The 17,211-nt window shown below is 39.2% G+C and overlaps 1 protein-coding gene across 9 annotated transcripts in view; it reads right to left on the bottom strand.

Moving 5' to 3' along the window:
• dysf (dysferlin, limb girdle muscular dystrophy 2B (autosomal recessive)) overlaps nt 1–17,211 on the bottom strand; it is a 105,537-nt gene that overhangs the window by 33,106 nt on the left and 55,220 nt on the right. For 5 of the 9 annotated variants that reach the window (XM_014408468.4, XM_014408467.4, XM_076881282.1 and 2 more), the window contains 2 exons: nt 10,948–11,007; nt 3,014–3,112 (listed from right to left, as the gene is read on the bottom strand). In XM_014408468.4, the coding sequence (XP_014263954.2) occupies nt 3,014–3,112; nt 10,948–11,007 (159 nt within the window). The remainder of the gene's footprint in view (nt 1–3,013; nt 3,113–10,947; nt 11,008–17,211) is intronic. The other 4 variants (XM_014408470.4, XM_014408469.4, XM_076881293.1 and 1 more) reach the window with 1 other exon arrangement.

A 17,211-nucleotide genomic window follows, 5' to 3' on the forward strand; every position in this document is an offset into this window, starting at 1 on the left:
CGTACTGGACAATTAGTGATACAAAACAACTGTTTTACCCTGTGAATAAAAGTATATGTTTTCGTCAATGTACCATGGTAATAACAGAAGCGAAACGCAATATTGTGTCAGGACAATTCACTATTTATGCACAATAAACACAATAAATAAAGGAGCATAGCGCGACAATTTCTGTTCAGCGCCAGACTTGCTTGTAACCTATATCACCAATTATGTTAAGAAAAATGACGCATTAACTACAACAGCAGACTGACCTTTGTGGGAATGCTTGGAGCAGACTAACATGTGTGCTGGAGTGTTCTGAGACATTATATTTGGTATATCCAGACCATCCGTCGGCTCTTACTTCGGAAACATGGCTTAAAAAATTTCTCTTCAACGACGTAATCTGATAAAAAAAAAAAAAAAAAAAAAAACACGATCTCTTTACCCGTCGGCTTCCCGTGGCTGTCATGCGACTGGCTATTGCAGTTAATAATACAACAGCTTCTTGACATTTTTTGGGTTTCTTTTTATTGCTGTGTAACTGAGTTCAATTGAAAGCCTGCGTGCGCTAGTACCGCTTGCCACAACTTCCCAGAATCCTTTGCGGTTTTACCCCTGAATGATGTCACATTTTCAATCTTTATCCTGGTGGGCCGGTCTCTAGTCAAAATGCCCGGGCCGATTTTTTGTCCCAGTCCAGCCTTGACTCCAAGCTAACTAACTATGAGCACATTTCCGAAAGCCAGTGTCCCCAGATAGAAATGGTGTAGTCTTTCACTTTTACATCTCAAGATGCAATATTTTATTGCTGTTTATTTTGGGTAAATTAAAAGCATATACGCATACACTGAAAAAAGGACACGGGCCATCTCTTGGATTTATGTAAGCATCTTAGGTGTATTTAACGGAATTGGAATTTAACGGAATGTTTTATTGTTTCTAAAAATATCTAATAAGGCAATCTAATACATTTGTTGCTTTGTAAGATGAAAGGTCCACTTTGTACATTTACATTAAGTTTCGCAGTTTATGTCTGCAAGACACAAACTGCAAAGTAAATACCAAGGGTCTAAAGTATAATGGTGGTTCATTAAGGGGTACTTTCCCAGTCCCAAAAAAACTGTTCCCCTAGAAATAAAACAAAAGAAAAAAAGTGTCTGTTTATTTAGTGACAGTGTACATGCACATTGATGGAGATGTTAAATAAGCATTTTGGAAGATAGTGTCAGATTACCACTGAATAAAACTGTCTCCCCCCCCCCACAATGCACGTCAGGGTTATTTTTATGACAAAAGCGTCAACAGAAGAAATACAAAACCCCAAAACAATGTACAACCCTTTTCCAATTATTATGTGACTTACAATACTAATGAAAAAGAATAAAAATACAATAAATACTATGTAAATTAAATAGGTAAACTCTTGTAATTGAACATGATCTTTATTTTTGGTTTGAAACTACACAAATCATAAAAATAATAGCTGCAAACCTTTCAGCTCAAAGCTGACAATTACCTTTTAGCGTCTATTAATCTTTTATTTATGAAGGCCAGGAAACCACACCATATACAATAAGTAAACTTTGTGGAATGTGAGTTAACATATGCCTTAACAGGGAAAAATGGGGAATGTGTGCATAAATTTCATATTATTATAGAAATACAAAGATATCACAAGAACTTACATATTTCCTCAAATAGTAATAGTATGTAGTGCAGTTTTACAAGATGCACATGTCGCATAAAATTATTTACTCATGAAAGCAGCCCCAAAGAGCGCAAAGACAATTAAACAATGAAACAATTACATTTTTTAATTTGTCATGTTCCTTGGGTTCTTTTTTCCTTTGACTGTTTTTGGCTATTTTGTATTCGACTTTTGATTATCTCCTGTTATTTACTTATTTATTGTTTTACGTTTTAACTTTGAAGGATAGTTTTCTTTGATAGTTTGCATTAAAGGCTTGCCTATTGCTTAATATTCAGTCTGCAGTGTCCTGCATTTGGATCATCTCTCTTACTGTATTCCATAGTCCTTCATAGATGATAAATGGCCTGCACTTTACATTAACCCTTTACATTAACCTACCACCTGAGCCACAGCTGCCCAAAAGCTACAGGAGTGTTGTTGCACTGATGCATTGACAAAGCAGAGGTTAGAAAAAAGTTTAAACTCTGTGACAGCAGGTGTATACAAAAATTATTCAGGTAAGTGCACTTATAATTGTACTAATTTAGCAGTATCCATAACATGATTTGCTTAGTGCTCTGGTGTGATGAGGCAAAGACACTGAACATGCTGGCACACTGAGTCATAAGTGAAACCATAACCTTGTGCAAAGGTTTTATCAGATTTGGCAGAGTTCTGCTGACCAATGGCTCAACGAATTCATTTACATACATCTGCTTCAAAATAACTTCAGATATGCCTTGTAGGAATAAAGAAGACACTTCTCTCACCATCAGCCTCCCCATTTAAACTAAATTTAGTACTAAACCAATGCTATCTTACAAGCTGTTACATTATTGGTGTTGGTTCATGCTTCAGACAGCTGGAACTTTGAAGTTTTACATTTTGTCAAATGTGAGTCAGAATAATCGAATGTTATTTCAGATTTATTAACTGATTAAGCAGCCGTCCACAACTGTCCCATTTTCTCTTGGGAAAACGAATTGTCCACCCCTGGATGCTAAGAGGTTAATAAAGGGTTAGGTGGTTAATTTTCTCATGGATCAAATGGAAAAAGTAGGGCTGCTGCAAAGGGCTGGACCAGTAAAAGATGGATACAATTAATGCTTTGAATTAACTTACCACTTGAGCCACAGCTGCCTAAAGAATATAGCCAATTGCATGTTCGAATATATGAATTCCCACATCATACTAGACAAACTTAATAAGAATCTTGTATCTAGTTGTAACATATGTATTATTTGCAAGCTTCATTTGAAAGATATATACATTTAGTTAAGGAAAAAACAAAAAAACAACAACATTTGTTTCCTACAAGCACTTAACACACATCCTTACCTTGAGAGTGTCAAAGCCTTCCTCCAGATAAGTCGCACACTTGTTTTTCTCTCCAGTTGATGCGTAGAACTTACTCCACCAGTCCATAATCTCTTCTCCCTGTTGGTGACACAATCAGATGTCAGAGTTTGGAAGGTTGAATAGGAGGTGCTGAATATAAATAAGGCTGTGTTGTTTGGTAAAACCCAAATGATACTTTTGAATCATTCAGGTTTGCTCTGCATGCAGTCTTATGGCTTGCGTAATATTATTTAAAAAAATATTTGTGTTGGTTAGACTTCATGTTTGCGTTACTTTCTTGCTGCTTCATTTACCTGACGAGTCAAACTAAAAATAAATAAATAAATACTTGAAAGGTCATTTCCAATTCCACCAAATTGTCTGTGGCTACTGAAAGTGATTTTTGTGTCGTTTATGGGCTGTGTTTGTTTGATATCTGAACTTCTTCTGAAGAACCTTTGACCTTTCAAACCTGTTCAAAGTCCTGCAGTGAGTAGAGCACTGCAGCGCTTTTCATGATTTTTCCAATGATCACATGGCAACATCGAGTTAGCCAAGTTACGTCAACACAAGTAAAAATTGTCTCTGGTGACTCCATGGCATTAAGGTCATGGTATATGGGCGTTCTGAGGCAATGGAAACGGGCAACACTGGGATGGGAACTGGCACAAGGTGGACGAAAATCAACATGGACATAAGAAGAACCGAGTTATGCCAAAAGAGTCCAAAAATGTATATTTATTCATGAAGAAATTAATTATTCTGCTACCTTGCTCCAAGCTGTTTTTCACCACGTCTCTCTATAACCTAGTAATATTCTTCAGGAACAAAAAATACTTGGTGCTTTCATTGTCTTTTTTGGGTGTTTTATGCTGATCAGACGAGGCCAGATGTAGTGAAAATGTGAAAATGTTAACTACCTTCCCGAAAACACAAACTCACTGAGGCTGGACTGAAGTTATCTACCGAGAGATTGGCTGGTGTAGTTCATGTGATTAAGGGAGTATGAAAGAGGTCAGACTAAGTGGAATCCAAGTTTGTAATTTGTGCGCAACCCTAAATTTAACATACCCCTGCTTAAATTTAATACCATTTAAAGTTCTGACAAAAAAACCCATAATCTAAAAAAGGTTTTTTAGTGTTAGAAGCAAAATGTCTCTTAATTTGTTTTCTCCAAACGCATTACTTCTCAGTCTCTGGAAAACATTGATTGCTTTGATTTTATTGTTTCCTAAGTATTTCTTTCTTTTTTGGAGCCAATCTCCACCTGAAACTGGGACTGTTGTGTAGGGCTGCACCAATAACACAGAGGTCAAATGAATATTAAGCAAAACTGAGTTCAGTTTATTGGTGTGGTCCTCCACAACAGTCCTTGGCTCTTACGAGGTGAGAAACTGGGATGGTTGTGAAGAACCGCAACAGTAAGCTTATAAAGAAATAAAATTAATACGGAGTAATATTGAGCTCATCCTATTGATGCGGCCGCCACAATAGTCCCACTTTATAAAGATAGAAAGTTAATACTAAGCAGAATGGAGTTGTTGAACTAAATTAAGCTGATCTCACCTTTGCTTAATATAAATTTTTAAGCTTATTGGTGTGGCCCTCCACAACAGTCCCAGTTTCTCATGTAGCCTGCTGGGAAAATTAATTTTCCACCCTGAGTTAACAGATGGGGCAAATGCATGCAAGTGCAAAAGTTACCAGAATGAGATGCATTTACACATATTGCACTGCCAACATAATTTCACACCAGATGGGTGTCAGATACTGGAGCTCCATCATGATGCACAAGGGTTTTGGGTGCAGTTGGGCATATAGTTTCCCTTTTAAAAGGTCCACATTAAATGTTTTTTAAGTGCAATAAATCACTGGTGTAATAAATCACAGTGTTGCATTTCGTGCTTTGTTTCACCTAATTTTAATTTCTGCTGTTAGTTTGGCTTACAAAAGCTACTCGGTTGGGTTTGGGAAAAGATTGTGTTTTGGTTTGACAAAATTAACCCTGCAGCTAAAAAAAAAAAAAAAAAAAAAAAAAAAAAAAGCCTACCAATTTAAATGTGACACCAAAGGCCCTTACAATCATCAATAACCCGTTGCATCATGGCACAGATGCCAAAAGAACAGCAGCATCTGATGCTGGGGGATTATAATGCACTGGTAGTGCATAATGTGTGAAAGATTTCAGTGGTTTTGGCAAAACCACACCATCTCACACGCTTGGAATGGCATTTTTTATAAGTCGGTGCGCTCCAAAACTTACCCACTGTAACATCTAGTGTCAGCGTTAACAACAAAAGACAGGTCAGAGAGAAATTTAATTTCACCGTAGACTGCACGATCACTCAGTGCAGACGCACAAATGCTGACAGAATTGTAACCACGCATTAAAGTAGAGGGATTAAACACATTTTAAGGAGCTTTTCAACACATTTCTTAATACTTATTCTCATAGCACATTAGGGGTTTCAATCCAAAATGAAACATACACCATATAAAAAAAAAAAGTAGAAGAAGAAATAAATCCCGCTATTACAAAATGACTGCTGGCATTAAATCAAAGGCTGTTAAAGCCTTACTATTACAGCTATGAGTCATCCTGCGCTCACAATGTCGTTCTGTTTTGGAGGGTAAAATATATATCTTTGTTTTTGAAATCTTGACTGATGGCCTTTTGAGGTTTGGATTCATTTTGATTTATACGATGTGATTTTTGGGGAAATATGTGACATCTCGGAAAGAAACCCTGTTTCATGTGTTTTATCAAGACTTCCATTTTCTCAAGCGTGAAGCTGCCTCATCCATCAAATTTACTAAAAGTCTGCTCACATTGGCAACGCCGACCGCAGAGCTACTTAAAAGCTCATTTTTGATTATTTTCTCACAGAAGCGAAAAGTCTGTCCATCTCACTGTGTGTGTGTGCGTGTGTGTGTGATGGCAAGCTGCTGGCTGCTCACAACAAGGAAACAGCGACCACAAAAATTGAGAATACAGTGGGGACAGATCAACCTACAGTGTGTATCTTCACACACATACAAAAACACACATTTCATCCCCGCCCTGCAACCTTCAACCCTCTGAGGAACACTCCAGAAACACAGTTGTGACGCATGCGCCACTTTTTCCTGTGTGTGTGTGTGTGTGCGTGTGTGTGTGTAAGTAAAGGCATAAATGTTGAACAAAAGTGCTCTTATGGCACTGGGTTTGTGTGGAATCCCCTTTCTCCTACTTCCCACAAACTCTGAGACAGAAACACACACACGCACACAGGAGAAGTAGGGGGACTATGGAATTCCTAATTTTTCCAAAGTGGCAGCATGGCATGGAAAAGGTCAGCACGTGGCGTTTAACTAGGACATGACACACACACACACACACATGCACAGTGCCCTGTGTCTGAGGCGTGAAGTGTCTGCTGTGTGTTTATGTGCCCTCTGTGTGCTGCTGGTGCCAAGCATTGATGACCAGGGCGCCAGAAAGTGAGTGTGTGTGTGTCCACGACTCCTGATTCAGACAGATTAAGGCCGCCGGTGGAGTGTTCCAAACTCTGTACTAAGTATACACTCTGGAGATCGAACACACACACACACAGAGCCTGTAGTGGTCTGGTCAGGGTGTCGGTGTGGTTTGCAGCCTATCATTATGCCCTGTGGGGAAAGCCAGCCTAACCAAACCAGACTGGCACTGCCAAGAACTCTATGAGCAGAGCGAGTGCATTTACATAAGAGTTCATAAGAGCACCGAGCTGCTTCATAAAAGCTTTTTTGTGGGGAAACCCCATCCACAACAGAGTCAGAGGTCACAGGTGGGGCTGGAAGAGGCTTCCTTTAAAGTTCACACACATAAAAAGCCAAATCTGACAGAGCGTTTAGGAGCTTTTTGTTGCCTTGTAATGTCAAAAACATACACATTTATCACGAGGGAGCTGCTCTCTAACAAGAAAAGAAAAGTGTTTTTAGATGAATTATAATCTGTGATAAGTTCCAGCATGCCAAAGTTCCAACAGCATGAATTGTGACCTTACATAATCGACGACATCAGGAGCCTCCCAAAAAGCTGCAATTTACCCGGTGAATCATCTGTGGAGGTTACTCTGTGGAACCGTAGACTGTGAATAAAAGATGGACTTTGCCACCATGACATCATTGCTTGGTTTGCCTAAATGTTAGCATTTTGGCCACTACCACCACCTGCTACTTTTAGAGCCAGAAGTGAGCATATTTGGACACAAGGGTGGAGGTCTAAAAGGATCTGCTAACACTAACAAGCTCGGTTGGCAAGCACTTATTACACCAAATACATGCTAATTATTCCTGAGAAACACAAAAGTAACTAAACCTTTACTTATCAAAACTGTAATGCACATTTCCTAGACTAACTGTACAGCTAGTACATCTTTTGTCAGATAACTGCATTAAAAAAAGAAGTTTGTGCTTCAGTTTTGATCTGTAAAACATGTTGTGCGTTCCTACTTTGTAGTAATTATTTGTGTGTGGCTGTGTGCGTTTGATGAACCAGCACAGTCCATGAAAGCAGTTTGTTTGGAGTAGCTGATAACTTAGCGGTCCAGATGATGACCTGGATGACTGAGAACTTTCACACTAATTAAGCTTAGTTTTCAGCTATAGATGCTGCTTGGTTGGATATGTTGGCTCACTTTGGTGGTGTGCAGCATACCCGGGAAACCGTGCAGTGTCCTCTAATTTTATGCCAAAAACGTACTGTATGGTCCATTTCAACCAATCCGGCAACGTTGACTTCAAAGCACCCGAATCAAAAACTTTTCCTACTCAAAGATCAGTTGTCTACTGGAGAATTTTCTGAAGCAGCAAGCCATTCTGCCAAAAACTCAAATTTTCTTTGACCTCATTCCATACCTCTAAAATAAACTGGTCAGTGTGAAGAAAGTGGAAAAACTATGTTGGCTTCTTAGGCACAACTGTTTGCATGTATTTGTCATTTGCTCCACTGCGGTTTCAAGGCAGAACAGCAAACCTCAAGTAAAAATCTGTGGCATTTGCACATAAATGAATGTCTTCTTTGCTATCATTGATTGATATTACACAGGGCTGACTCAATCTACAGCATGTCCAGTTTCTGAAAGCTTTTTTCATATGCTGTTCTAAACTCATACCGCCGACTAGCCCATTTATCTGAAAAGCCAATCTGCTATGCAGAAAACAATTTGTTCTCACATTCTCCCCAATTTAAAAGAACCTCAGAAGCCTCAAAAAGCGACACAGGTTTTGAAAATAACAAACTTTCTTGCATTTGCTACTGACTGTTTGAGCAAGCTGTGGCTGCTAGTAAACAGTCCATGCTATATGTAACACCAAAGACAATTGGGAATCATATATGGAGGACTAGCAAACATTAACTGACAGAATAGGAAGTCATGGACACTGATTCAGCCCACTGGGTTGAGAAGGTAACCCATATAGGCCTGGGTTCGAATCTGCCCTGAGGCCAGTAACTGTGCGTCTTACCCCTCATCCTGGCTTTCCTGGTATCTCTCCACTGTCCTGTTAAATAAAGGTTAACAAGTATAAAAAAAAAGAACAGATAGCCTTAACCCTGATGCCCTAACTACCTAAATGTTGACTGTTGGCCTCAGATGCCAAGTCGGATAGGCTCTCTATAATGTGGGAAGCATCTGTGTCTGCATCTTTAGCTGCTAAATGGTCCGCTATGGTCACCAGCTACAGTAAACAATGTCCTTCTACTGTCAGGGAGATGTTGAGTGAATAAGGCTTTTCACAGGAGCTTTTTGAAAGTCTGTCTGATATCTGAAAGTTCAAACACTAACTTGCGACTAATGATAGACTTAAAAGTACACCAGTGCCATCTTTAAAAGCACAGACACATCTGGATGATGGTCTGGGCAACAAATATGTGCAGCGCTCAGATTCTGGAGTTGAACAGCAGCTTACATCAGCCTGTGGCTGAAATTAGCAGAACAAGAAAAACAATAATGATTTACTAAGCTATTTTGACATCTTGTTTCTGGTTACAGTGTCATTATAGGGCCATAAATGTGTGTTTCACAAACCCCCAAAAATGCCACAAAGTCGCCTGGCACAAAGCCATGTCAGTTAGTTTCTCTGGATCCAAAGCAGCCAGGAAGGATTTATGGAAGTTGAGGTAAACTGCAACATTTTCAGAGCAGGATTTTTAACCAAAACTGACTGCTTTTTGGAGAAGAAGTGGAATAATTCTAATAAGAATTAATGGCAGAGGTACAACGATAGAAAAAGCAGACACAAAAACCAGATTATAGTGACCTGACAGATTTTTGAAATCCAGTTTCCTTATGGAAATGAGAAAACACAGAGGTTGGTTTGAACCACGATATATACTGTCATCGTGCACGCATTCTGCCGATGAGACGTGACATATAATGTTCATTTTCCATCTGAGCGACGTTAGATCTCAGATATCACGAAAGGGGGGCTGGAGCCTCCGAGCTTTGAGGAGCCATGACGCTCCTGACAGCCGATCTTCTTAAACTTTTCCAACTCTGAAACTAAATCTGACTGATCTGCTTTGGAAGCGGCTCTGCTGAGCGCACACTCTGCTGCAGTAATCTGGTAATCATCAGACATACGCGCATGACCTGTTCTTTTGGTTGCGACCCAGAGATTAAGGATGCCAGGATTTACGGCACATGAGAGAGCATGCTTTCTTTCTCTGGTGCCGTGAGATATTAGCCGCCTCTTTTTGCTCCTTTAGTTGAAACTTTTCTGATTCTTTTCATTCTCTCTGCTTCTCTTTTAGTCACTTTCTCCCTCTCTCATTCATCCATCCCTCCTCTGTCTTTTAGTAAGAGCTCACAGAGAGTTGTGGTATAGAGGATCTATAAGCAGCTCTGTTGACTTTGGCCATGGCCAGACAGAAAACTGAGCTTTTAATTTGACTGCTTTAAATATCTGACCCTTAATAAAACAAATATCTTTGTTTGGAGAGGAAGAAATCCCCCCCCCCCCCAAATTCGAGCAAGAAAGGAAAGAGCACTACTGGATGTGTATGTTTGTGTGCTCAGGCTGGTCCGGGTCATGCTTAGTCTTCAAACTGACCTGGCTTAGATAAATAAAATAGAAGAATGTAACAAGCAGCGGAGCCCCCCCCCCCCCCACCCCAAGTTCAAATGTGGGATTAGATTTCCTGTGTAACCGCACAGCTCGGTGTGTCGCTCTGTAAAATCTGGCTTTCTCAAGTAGGATGCATTTTTTTGACACAAGACCAGCAAAGCAGCAAGTCTCCCGTTTCATCCTGGCAGCAGGAAAAAAGCCCCACTTTTATCTCATTCCAGATCGGCCCTCATCTGTCTGCACTCAGTGTTATTCAACAGTGTCTTACTTTAAATAAACTTCATCGATAGATAGCAAAACTAAAACAGTAACTTGAATTTAAATGTAAACTTTGGGAGTTTTTTTTTTTTTGAAAGCCATTTTCATTTTATAGCAGCTTTTTCCTTGTGGACTCCTAACAACATCGACTGTATGAATTTTATCAACAGTTGCAACCTCGCTAACATCTTGAGTTGTAACAGACTTGTCTCATGGTGCATGTGGTGCACAAATGAGCCAAATGATAAGAAGGGAGACCGAACATTTGGCTCAATGCTGTGTTCAATATAAGAGCGACATCAGTTTCCACTACTATCCTCTGTCTGGCGACCACTGCAAAAATTTCCTGGCTCTGGTGTAGACCTTTTTAAAAAATCTAGACAGTCAGTTGCCAATATGAGCAGATTTGCAGTAAGTATCCACTTTTCTTTAGTATGTGAAAAAAAGACAATTAAGTGGGAGGCTGGGAGGCATGATGTATGGATGGATGATGAAAAAAAACAAGTGCAATGAAAAGTAAATGCAAAGCATGACTGACATTCTTGTTCAATGAATGAAATGAATGACAAGATGAGTTTGTTACCTACATGAAGGCTGGAACTAGAGGTTGAAAGGTTAATGATAGCAGAACTGGTTCCATCCGCAAGCTACAACACATATATACACACACAGAAACACACACTTTCAGGTTAGTTTGTTAGAGTTAGCTTCAATATTTGCAACACATCTCAATGATGAATCATAAAAGACAATTTGAAAGTGTTAATCACTCAAAAAGAAGGAACATGATATTAGAAATATACATGAAAATTACAACATTAGACACTGTTAGACATTATCTACTAACATTTGAAGGGACATCAGCGACTCAAACACAGAAACATCACTGTCACCACTATGGAAGAAATGCAGATACCCAGGTCTAAGTCATCACTGTAGATGACCACAGCCCTAACCCCAACTCTAACCCAAGGCAATCAGAATATGCCTTTTTTTCTCCATGATATTGGTAAAATACAGAAGCAATAAATCTGTTTTATCTTCCACCAAAATACACATTAGAGAAGGATTGGGGTTAGGGTTAGTAACGGCCTTATACTTCAGAGAATTTACTCTGATGGACTGTGACAGAACCTAGATTAGGAGGACAAAGAGCCAGATTTACTAAACATGAGTGATTTACAACAGCTGAGCTGTTTTTATTTCATCGCACAGTTAGTTAATTTCAAAATCAAACATAAAAAACACACCTTTTTTTCTGTATTAAATATCATACCATGCATCATATCATGCATAATTAGCAGTAAATTATGTGTCGCAGATGCTAGTAAATCAGTTTGAGAGTCTTTATAAAAACAAACAGTATTTTTGCTTTTACACCACTGTATAATTGTACAGTGCTATATAAACACAACTCACATGAATTTAAAGGCCAGTTTGCATTCGCACCACTCATTAGTAAATCTGGCCTCAAGTGTTTAGACAAAGTTAGAGATCAGCTGAGAACAGAGAAGGATAGAACAAAGATAGGATGGGAAAATCTGAATGCAGTTATTGTATTTTTGTGCCGTCATCACCTTGCAGTGGTAGACTTTATATTAAAAAAATGTATGGACATAACTTGTAGATATTTGTAACAATAGAACCTTCAGAAAAAACTCCTAATGACTTTATGACCTCTTACATTAGTCTGAACTCTTACTATAATTTTATTTACTTTATAGTCCAATAATAGTTATAAATCAGGATGAAAGCATCGTTTATGTTAGGTTGGGCCAACCTTGTTATTTACATGTCAGTACTCAATAAGCATGCAGTGACCTTGTTTTCACAGTCAGATCCCCACGTCCTGACAGTTCCTCGACAGTCCTTGGAGCACCTCTGCCAGGTCTAAGGGGTAAATACTGATGCCTTTATAACCAAAAGCCTGAGTAGCAAAACGGGTGGAAAGTAGGTTTGTGCTCACGGAAGATGATGCAGGTAACCGACGATGGTCAGAATGACTGCCAAAAGTTAACAAATCGTGTTAAATAGTGATATTTGGCTTGTTTCCCAACTGATTATTGTAAGATTCCTATTAAAGAGAATCTATCTCACTACTCTGTGCGATCTCTTGTAAAAAGGATGCTTGTGCACGTGCAGATCCAACTTTTTGTTTAACCAGGTTTTATGTTTGTCATTTTACTGCTGAGCTTTTGACTGCGGAGTACAGGGAAGAGCAGCGTAGAGAGAGAGACTGAAAAACTTAGATGAACTATAGGCCGAAAGAGAAAAAGATTTTACTAAATATGGAAATGGAAAATGAAGACTATGTCTGTCTCTCTTTGTGTCTCCAGGATTACTGCTGCTGGTGAAACGGTATGTATTATGGAAGTGGATAGTGTCCCAGACTTTGGAGAAAATCGTCCAGCCCTAGTAATAGTAGTAAACCCTAGTGAATTTTCAAACATGTGTAATGATTTCAAATTGGAAAACAGAGTATCAGTATTTGTTTGGTTGGAGCAATCTGAACTAATAGCAATAATTCACGAAAAAAAAATGCAGCTCTTAAATGCTAAACTTCTTTAAAAATCAGAACAAAGTTAAGTGGTTTTCAACCCATGTTTAACCAAGGTTACATGCAACCTGATCTCAGTGAATAATGTGAAGTGACCACAGCCTCCTCAAAATGCATTATGTGGTGATGGCACACAAGGCACCAGGAAAACAATGCCAATGGAAAGTCAATAAGGAGTTTGGTTGTGGTGGGTGGACAAATTCCCTGGCAATGATGTTGCCGCAAAAGCTGACGACTCATCCAGAGGTGGGTGTGAGTGTGATGGTAGCTTGAATTACACAAAATTCTCACATAAGGGAGTGGAGTCATTATGAATTGCTGTGGACATCACTGTCCACTAAACTGTGGACAGCGATGTCCTTGTAGTACTATAAATAAATTAGTTATCTATAGTTCCAATATTCAAGTATCCAATTGGACACTTGATTCGATTTGACTACAACTGGTTGCCACATGTCTCTGCTGACTTTGACTTTCATGAAGAAACCTCAGCGTTTAATCATTTTATTTTGCACAAGCTGTGAACTGATCACCATCCCACTTTTATTCTTTAAAAGTTTGCAATCTTCAAGTTAAGAAGAAACAGATGAAGCTCCACAAAGATTGATTATCAAAGACCAATTTAATTAAACAAGTTAGCTGTGCGCCAAGTTTGGGTTTTTTGCATTTTTTTTTTAAAGTGCAACGAAGAATTTCAGCAGTACAAAGAATCCGCTGAAACAAAGCTGCTTGTTGCTGATCAAATGTCACACTTTGCTCCATTAATTTACAACTTCTAACTCATCGCCCGGTCTGAATCTGCAAATTGGGTTGACAAGAGTGCAGATTTTCTTTTTTCTTTTTAAGCTGTCACTGCAAATTTATCATCCAGTTGCGTGACTGTTATTGTACCCACACAAAGCTGTTCTGATGATGAACTGCACATTTTAATTGGATAAGGGTGTTAATGTCAGGGAGTGTACACTGATTTCAACACCCGCAGACGCACTAATTAACCTCGCTTATTTAGCTCATGTTGTACATATTTTTTTGAACTCCCATGTCACTAAACATTTACCGCTGCCCTCCCCCGTCAAACACAACAAGGCAATTGAGGTTTTGCATCAGTGCAAGAGAATGGAAAAATGGTCAGTGTCGTAAGAATGAGGTAACAGCAATATATTAGAGACAGTCCCATGATGTCTCCTTATGTTAAATAGTGCACGTATTTGTGTGTATGTGTTTTCCTTATGATGTAAATGCATAAACACGTCTCCATAATGTTGATCATTCAGTTTTAACATGAAGTTTTGGTAGGTTTAGTCAAGGGTTTAATTATCATTTAGATAAATTAAAGTCAATGTAATGTTCTCTAAGTGACAGAAACACAAATGTGTGTGTGTGTGTGTGTGTGTGTGTGTGTGTGTGTGTGTGTGTGTGTGTGTGTGTGTGTGCGCGCGCGCAGCTTTTGTGGCGCCTGTGGGTTAAGGGATACCAAGGAGGGCCGCACAGAGAAATTAAAAAAGGGAAAAATTCCAGCAGGCATTTCAAGATGATGAAAGGATCAGTGAGGGGATGATTGGCTGATGAACCACAACAATGAAGCGAGAGAGAGGAAACGGAGGAGGATAACATGAGGATTCTCCCTAATGAGCTGCCACATTAAAACAGCTGCCAGCTTGATCGATAGAGAAGGGAAGAAGGAATGAGAAAATGAATTAAAAGGGTAAAGAGGGGAAGGCAAAAGACGGATGGAGAGAGAGAGTGTGAGAAAAACTGGGTTGACTGGAGAGGGAAAATAAAAAACAGAGGTGAAGCAAGCTTGAAAAGCAGAAAGATGGAGAACAATAAAATGGAGAGATGAAAGGATTACTGAATAGATGAAAACTGCGCAAAAGAAAGTATGGCTAAAGTGAAGATAACAAGAATGGCGATAAATAGAGATAGTAAAGTAGGAAGGAATTTAGAAGGGAAAGGGCAGAGGGATGTAAGGAATGGAAGGATACATAATGAGTGAAAATAAGGACAGAAGAAGAGATGGAGCAAAGGAGGTTTTACTGGGAAAAGGGAATAGAGTTAAGTAAATTTTATGTAACAAGGAAAAGAAGCAAGGAAGGAAGGCAGAAGAAAAACATAATTTGGTAAAAGCTAAAAAGAGCCAGGAAACTGAGCAGAAAAGAAGGAACAACAACTGATAAATAAAAGGAAGAAGTTAGTTAGACGGCAACAAAAAACAGATTTAGAGAGTGCATCTAAAACAAGGTAAAAGGCCACTGAGACATCAGCTACTACCTTGTGGGCCAATGGTCATTATGCTAAAAGGCAGCAGCAGCACAAACGCAATTAAGTTATCAAGTTCAGTGAGTGTTATTAGTCAGCTGTGTTGGCACATCTACCAGTCAAACTGGCGGCGTTCCTAACTTTAAGCCCCAGTTTGGCACAAGTTTTATCTGTCGGACAGATGGCCCCACATTCGAGTCTAGAATACTTTGGTATATAGATAAGTTCATGGTCGACACAGTCAATACATGGTGCCCAGGTCCTGTGCCTACAAAACAAGCCACAATGCTCAGGCCTCCACTGCTGTGCCTGAAATTTAGTTTTCTTGAAATGTGGTGCCGTGGATTATGGACACCACTTTTGCCATGTCTTTACACAATGTTCCAAGAAGCAAATTGGCAAAGCAAGGCCATATGCCAATAGTTGTTTTTTGTTTGTTTGTTTTTTAGAGGGAAGAGGCTTTGTCTTGGCAACCCTTGCAAATCAACCAATTGCATTTGAGAAGCAGCATCTGTCTGTAATTTGTCCTTTTAAATCCTATGGAAGCAGTAAGGGTGTAGGTAGTACAGACTTTATGGACTTCATAGAGTCCTATAAAATCATTCTTTTTCATATGACTGGGCATTTCTCCTATTAAGTTGGTCATTTTACCCTGGGAGTCCATGAGGGGTAGTTCACTTCTCGAGGAAGTCCAAAGTGGCTACTTGAGGAACTGCAGTTTTTGGCAATTAAGCATCCATTTTACACCACTGGATATTTTGCAAAGAAGGAAAGTGGCAGGAAGTGATATAAAAGTAGTGTGGGGAAAAGCTGAATGTAAAGAATGAAAACCAAATAATCGTTTTATTGTGCAGAGGAGAGAGAAGAGGGAGAACAATAGACAGAAGCAAAGGAGGAAGACCAAGGGTCTTCAAATAAAATGACTGACAGCTGATGACAGCAGAGAGGGGAAACTGAGGAGAAGAAAAGAAGAAGTAATAGACATCAGCAAGAAGGTGCAGGGCTCCAAAACAGAAGTCTTGAATTGTTTTACTCTCACAGAGGAGGCTGACAGAAATCACGAGCTTGGAATTCTTTCCAGAAAACTCACAAGTCCTCTGCAGATTCACTGTCTTCAAAAGTTACTTCAGTATTCTCAAAGGGGCAAATCCAGTGGTTTTCCATGTTGTAGCCCATTAACTTCAAATCCTGCACACTTAAACATTACTGCAGAACATTTTCCAAGGCCTGCCACACTGTCTTTAGTGATTTCTGAACAGGCAACCATTGGTTTTGCATAATTACAGTTCAGAGCAAATACCAACCAGCAGAGACAACTCATCTATTCTTTTAGTTATGTTAAAGGAATATTTTCATATTTTGATGAGTGTTTACTTTCTTATCATGGCTGCCAGATGGGTATTTTAGCATAAAGATTGTAGACAAGGGTGCCAGTACCTTTACCATCTCCAAAGGTAAGAGCAAGACTTCTAACCTTAATGATCATGTAGGCTGTTTGTTCCTACCCTCTGACCTAACATACAATGATCATAGAGGCAGAAATATGCCATAAACTGTTAAAAGTGCTGAAAAATAGACTGGCCATTTTTGATGACACAATGCTATCGTAAAAGTATGGTTAAGTTTAAACAGAGTTAAATGTTGAGACTTTTTAGAACTCCTTTAATGCCACTAAAAAGTGCCCACAAACATGCTCAACCAGTGTGGTGGTCCAAGTGACAACAACCCAGGGCTTTAAAATGAAGCCAAAACACGAGTGCCAAAAAGTGCAGTTCTTCTAATGGACACATAGGGCTGACTTCACAAGTTTGTCAGTCCCCAACAGGGTCTTATGTTAAACTGTTAAAATAAAAAACATATTTGAGAGGCAAGAAAATAGTGTTTGCTTCAATAGACTATAAAGCTATGTCTTCACAGAAACCAGTACAGTGCCATGGTGACCAGACACCGCAGAAATGACACTTGTTGACTTCAAGCTACAGGTGACACAAAGTAAGCGGGTCCTGAAATACACTTTCCTCAACTTGGAGGCAAC

Source organism: Maylandia zebra, linkage group LG3, assembly GCF_041146795.1.
Source record: "Maylandia zebra isolate NMK-2024a linkage group LG3, Mzebra_GT3a, whole genome shotgun sequence".
NCBI classification, from domain to species: Eukaryota; Metazoa; Chordata; class Actinopteri; order Cichliformes; family Cichlidae; genus Maylandia; species Maylandia zebra.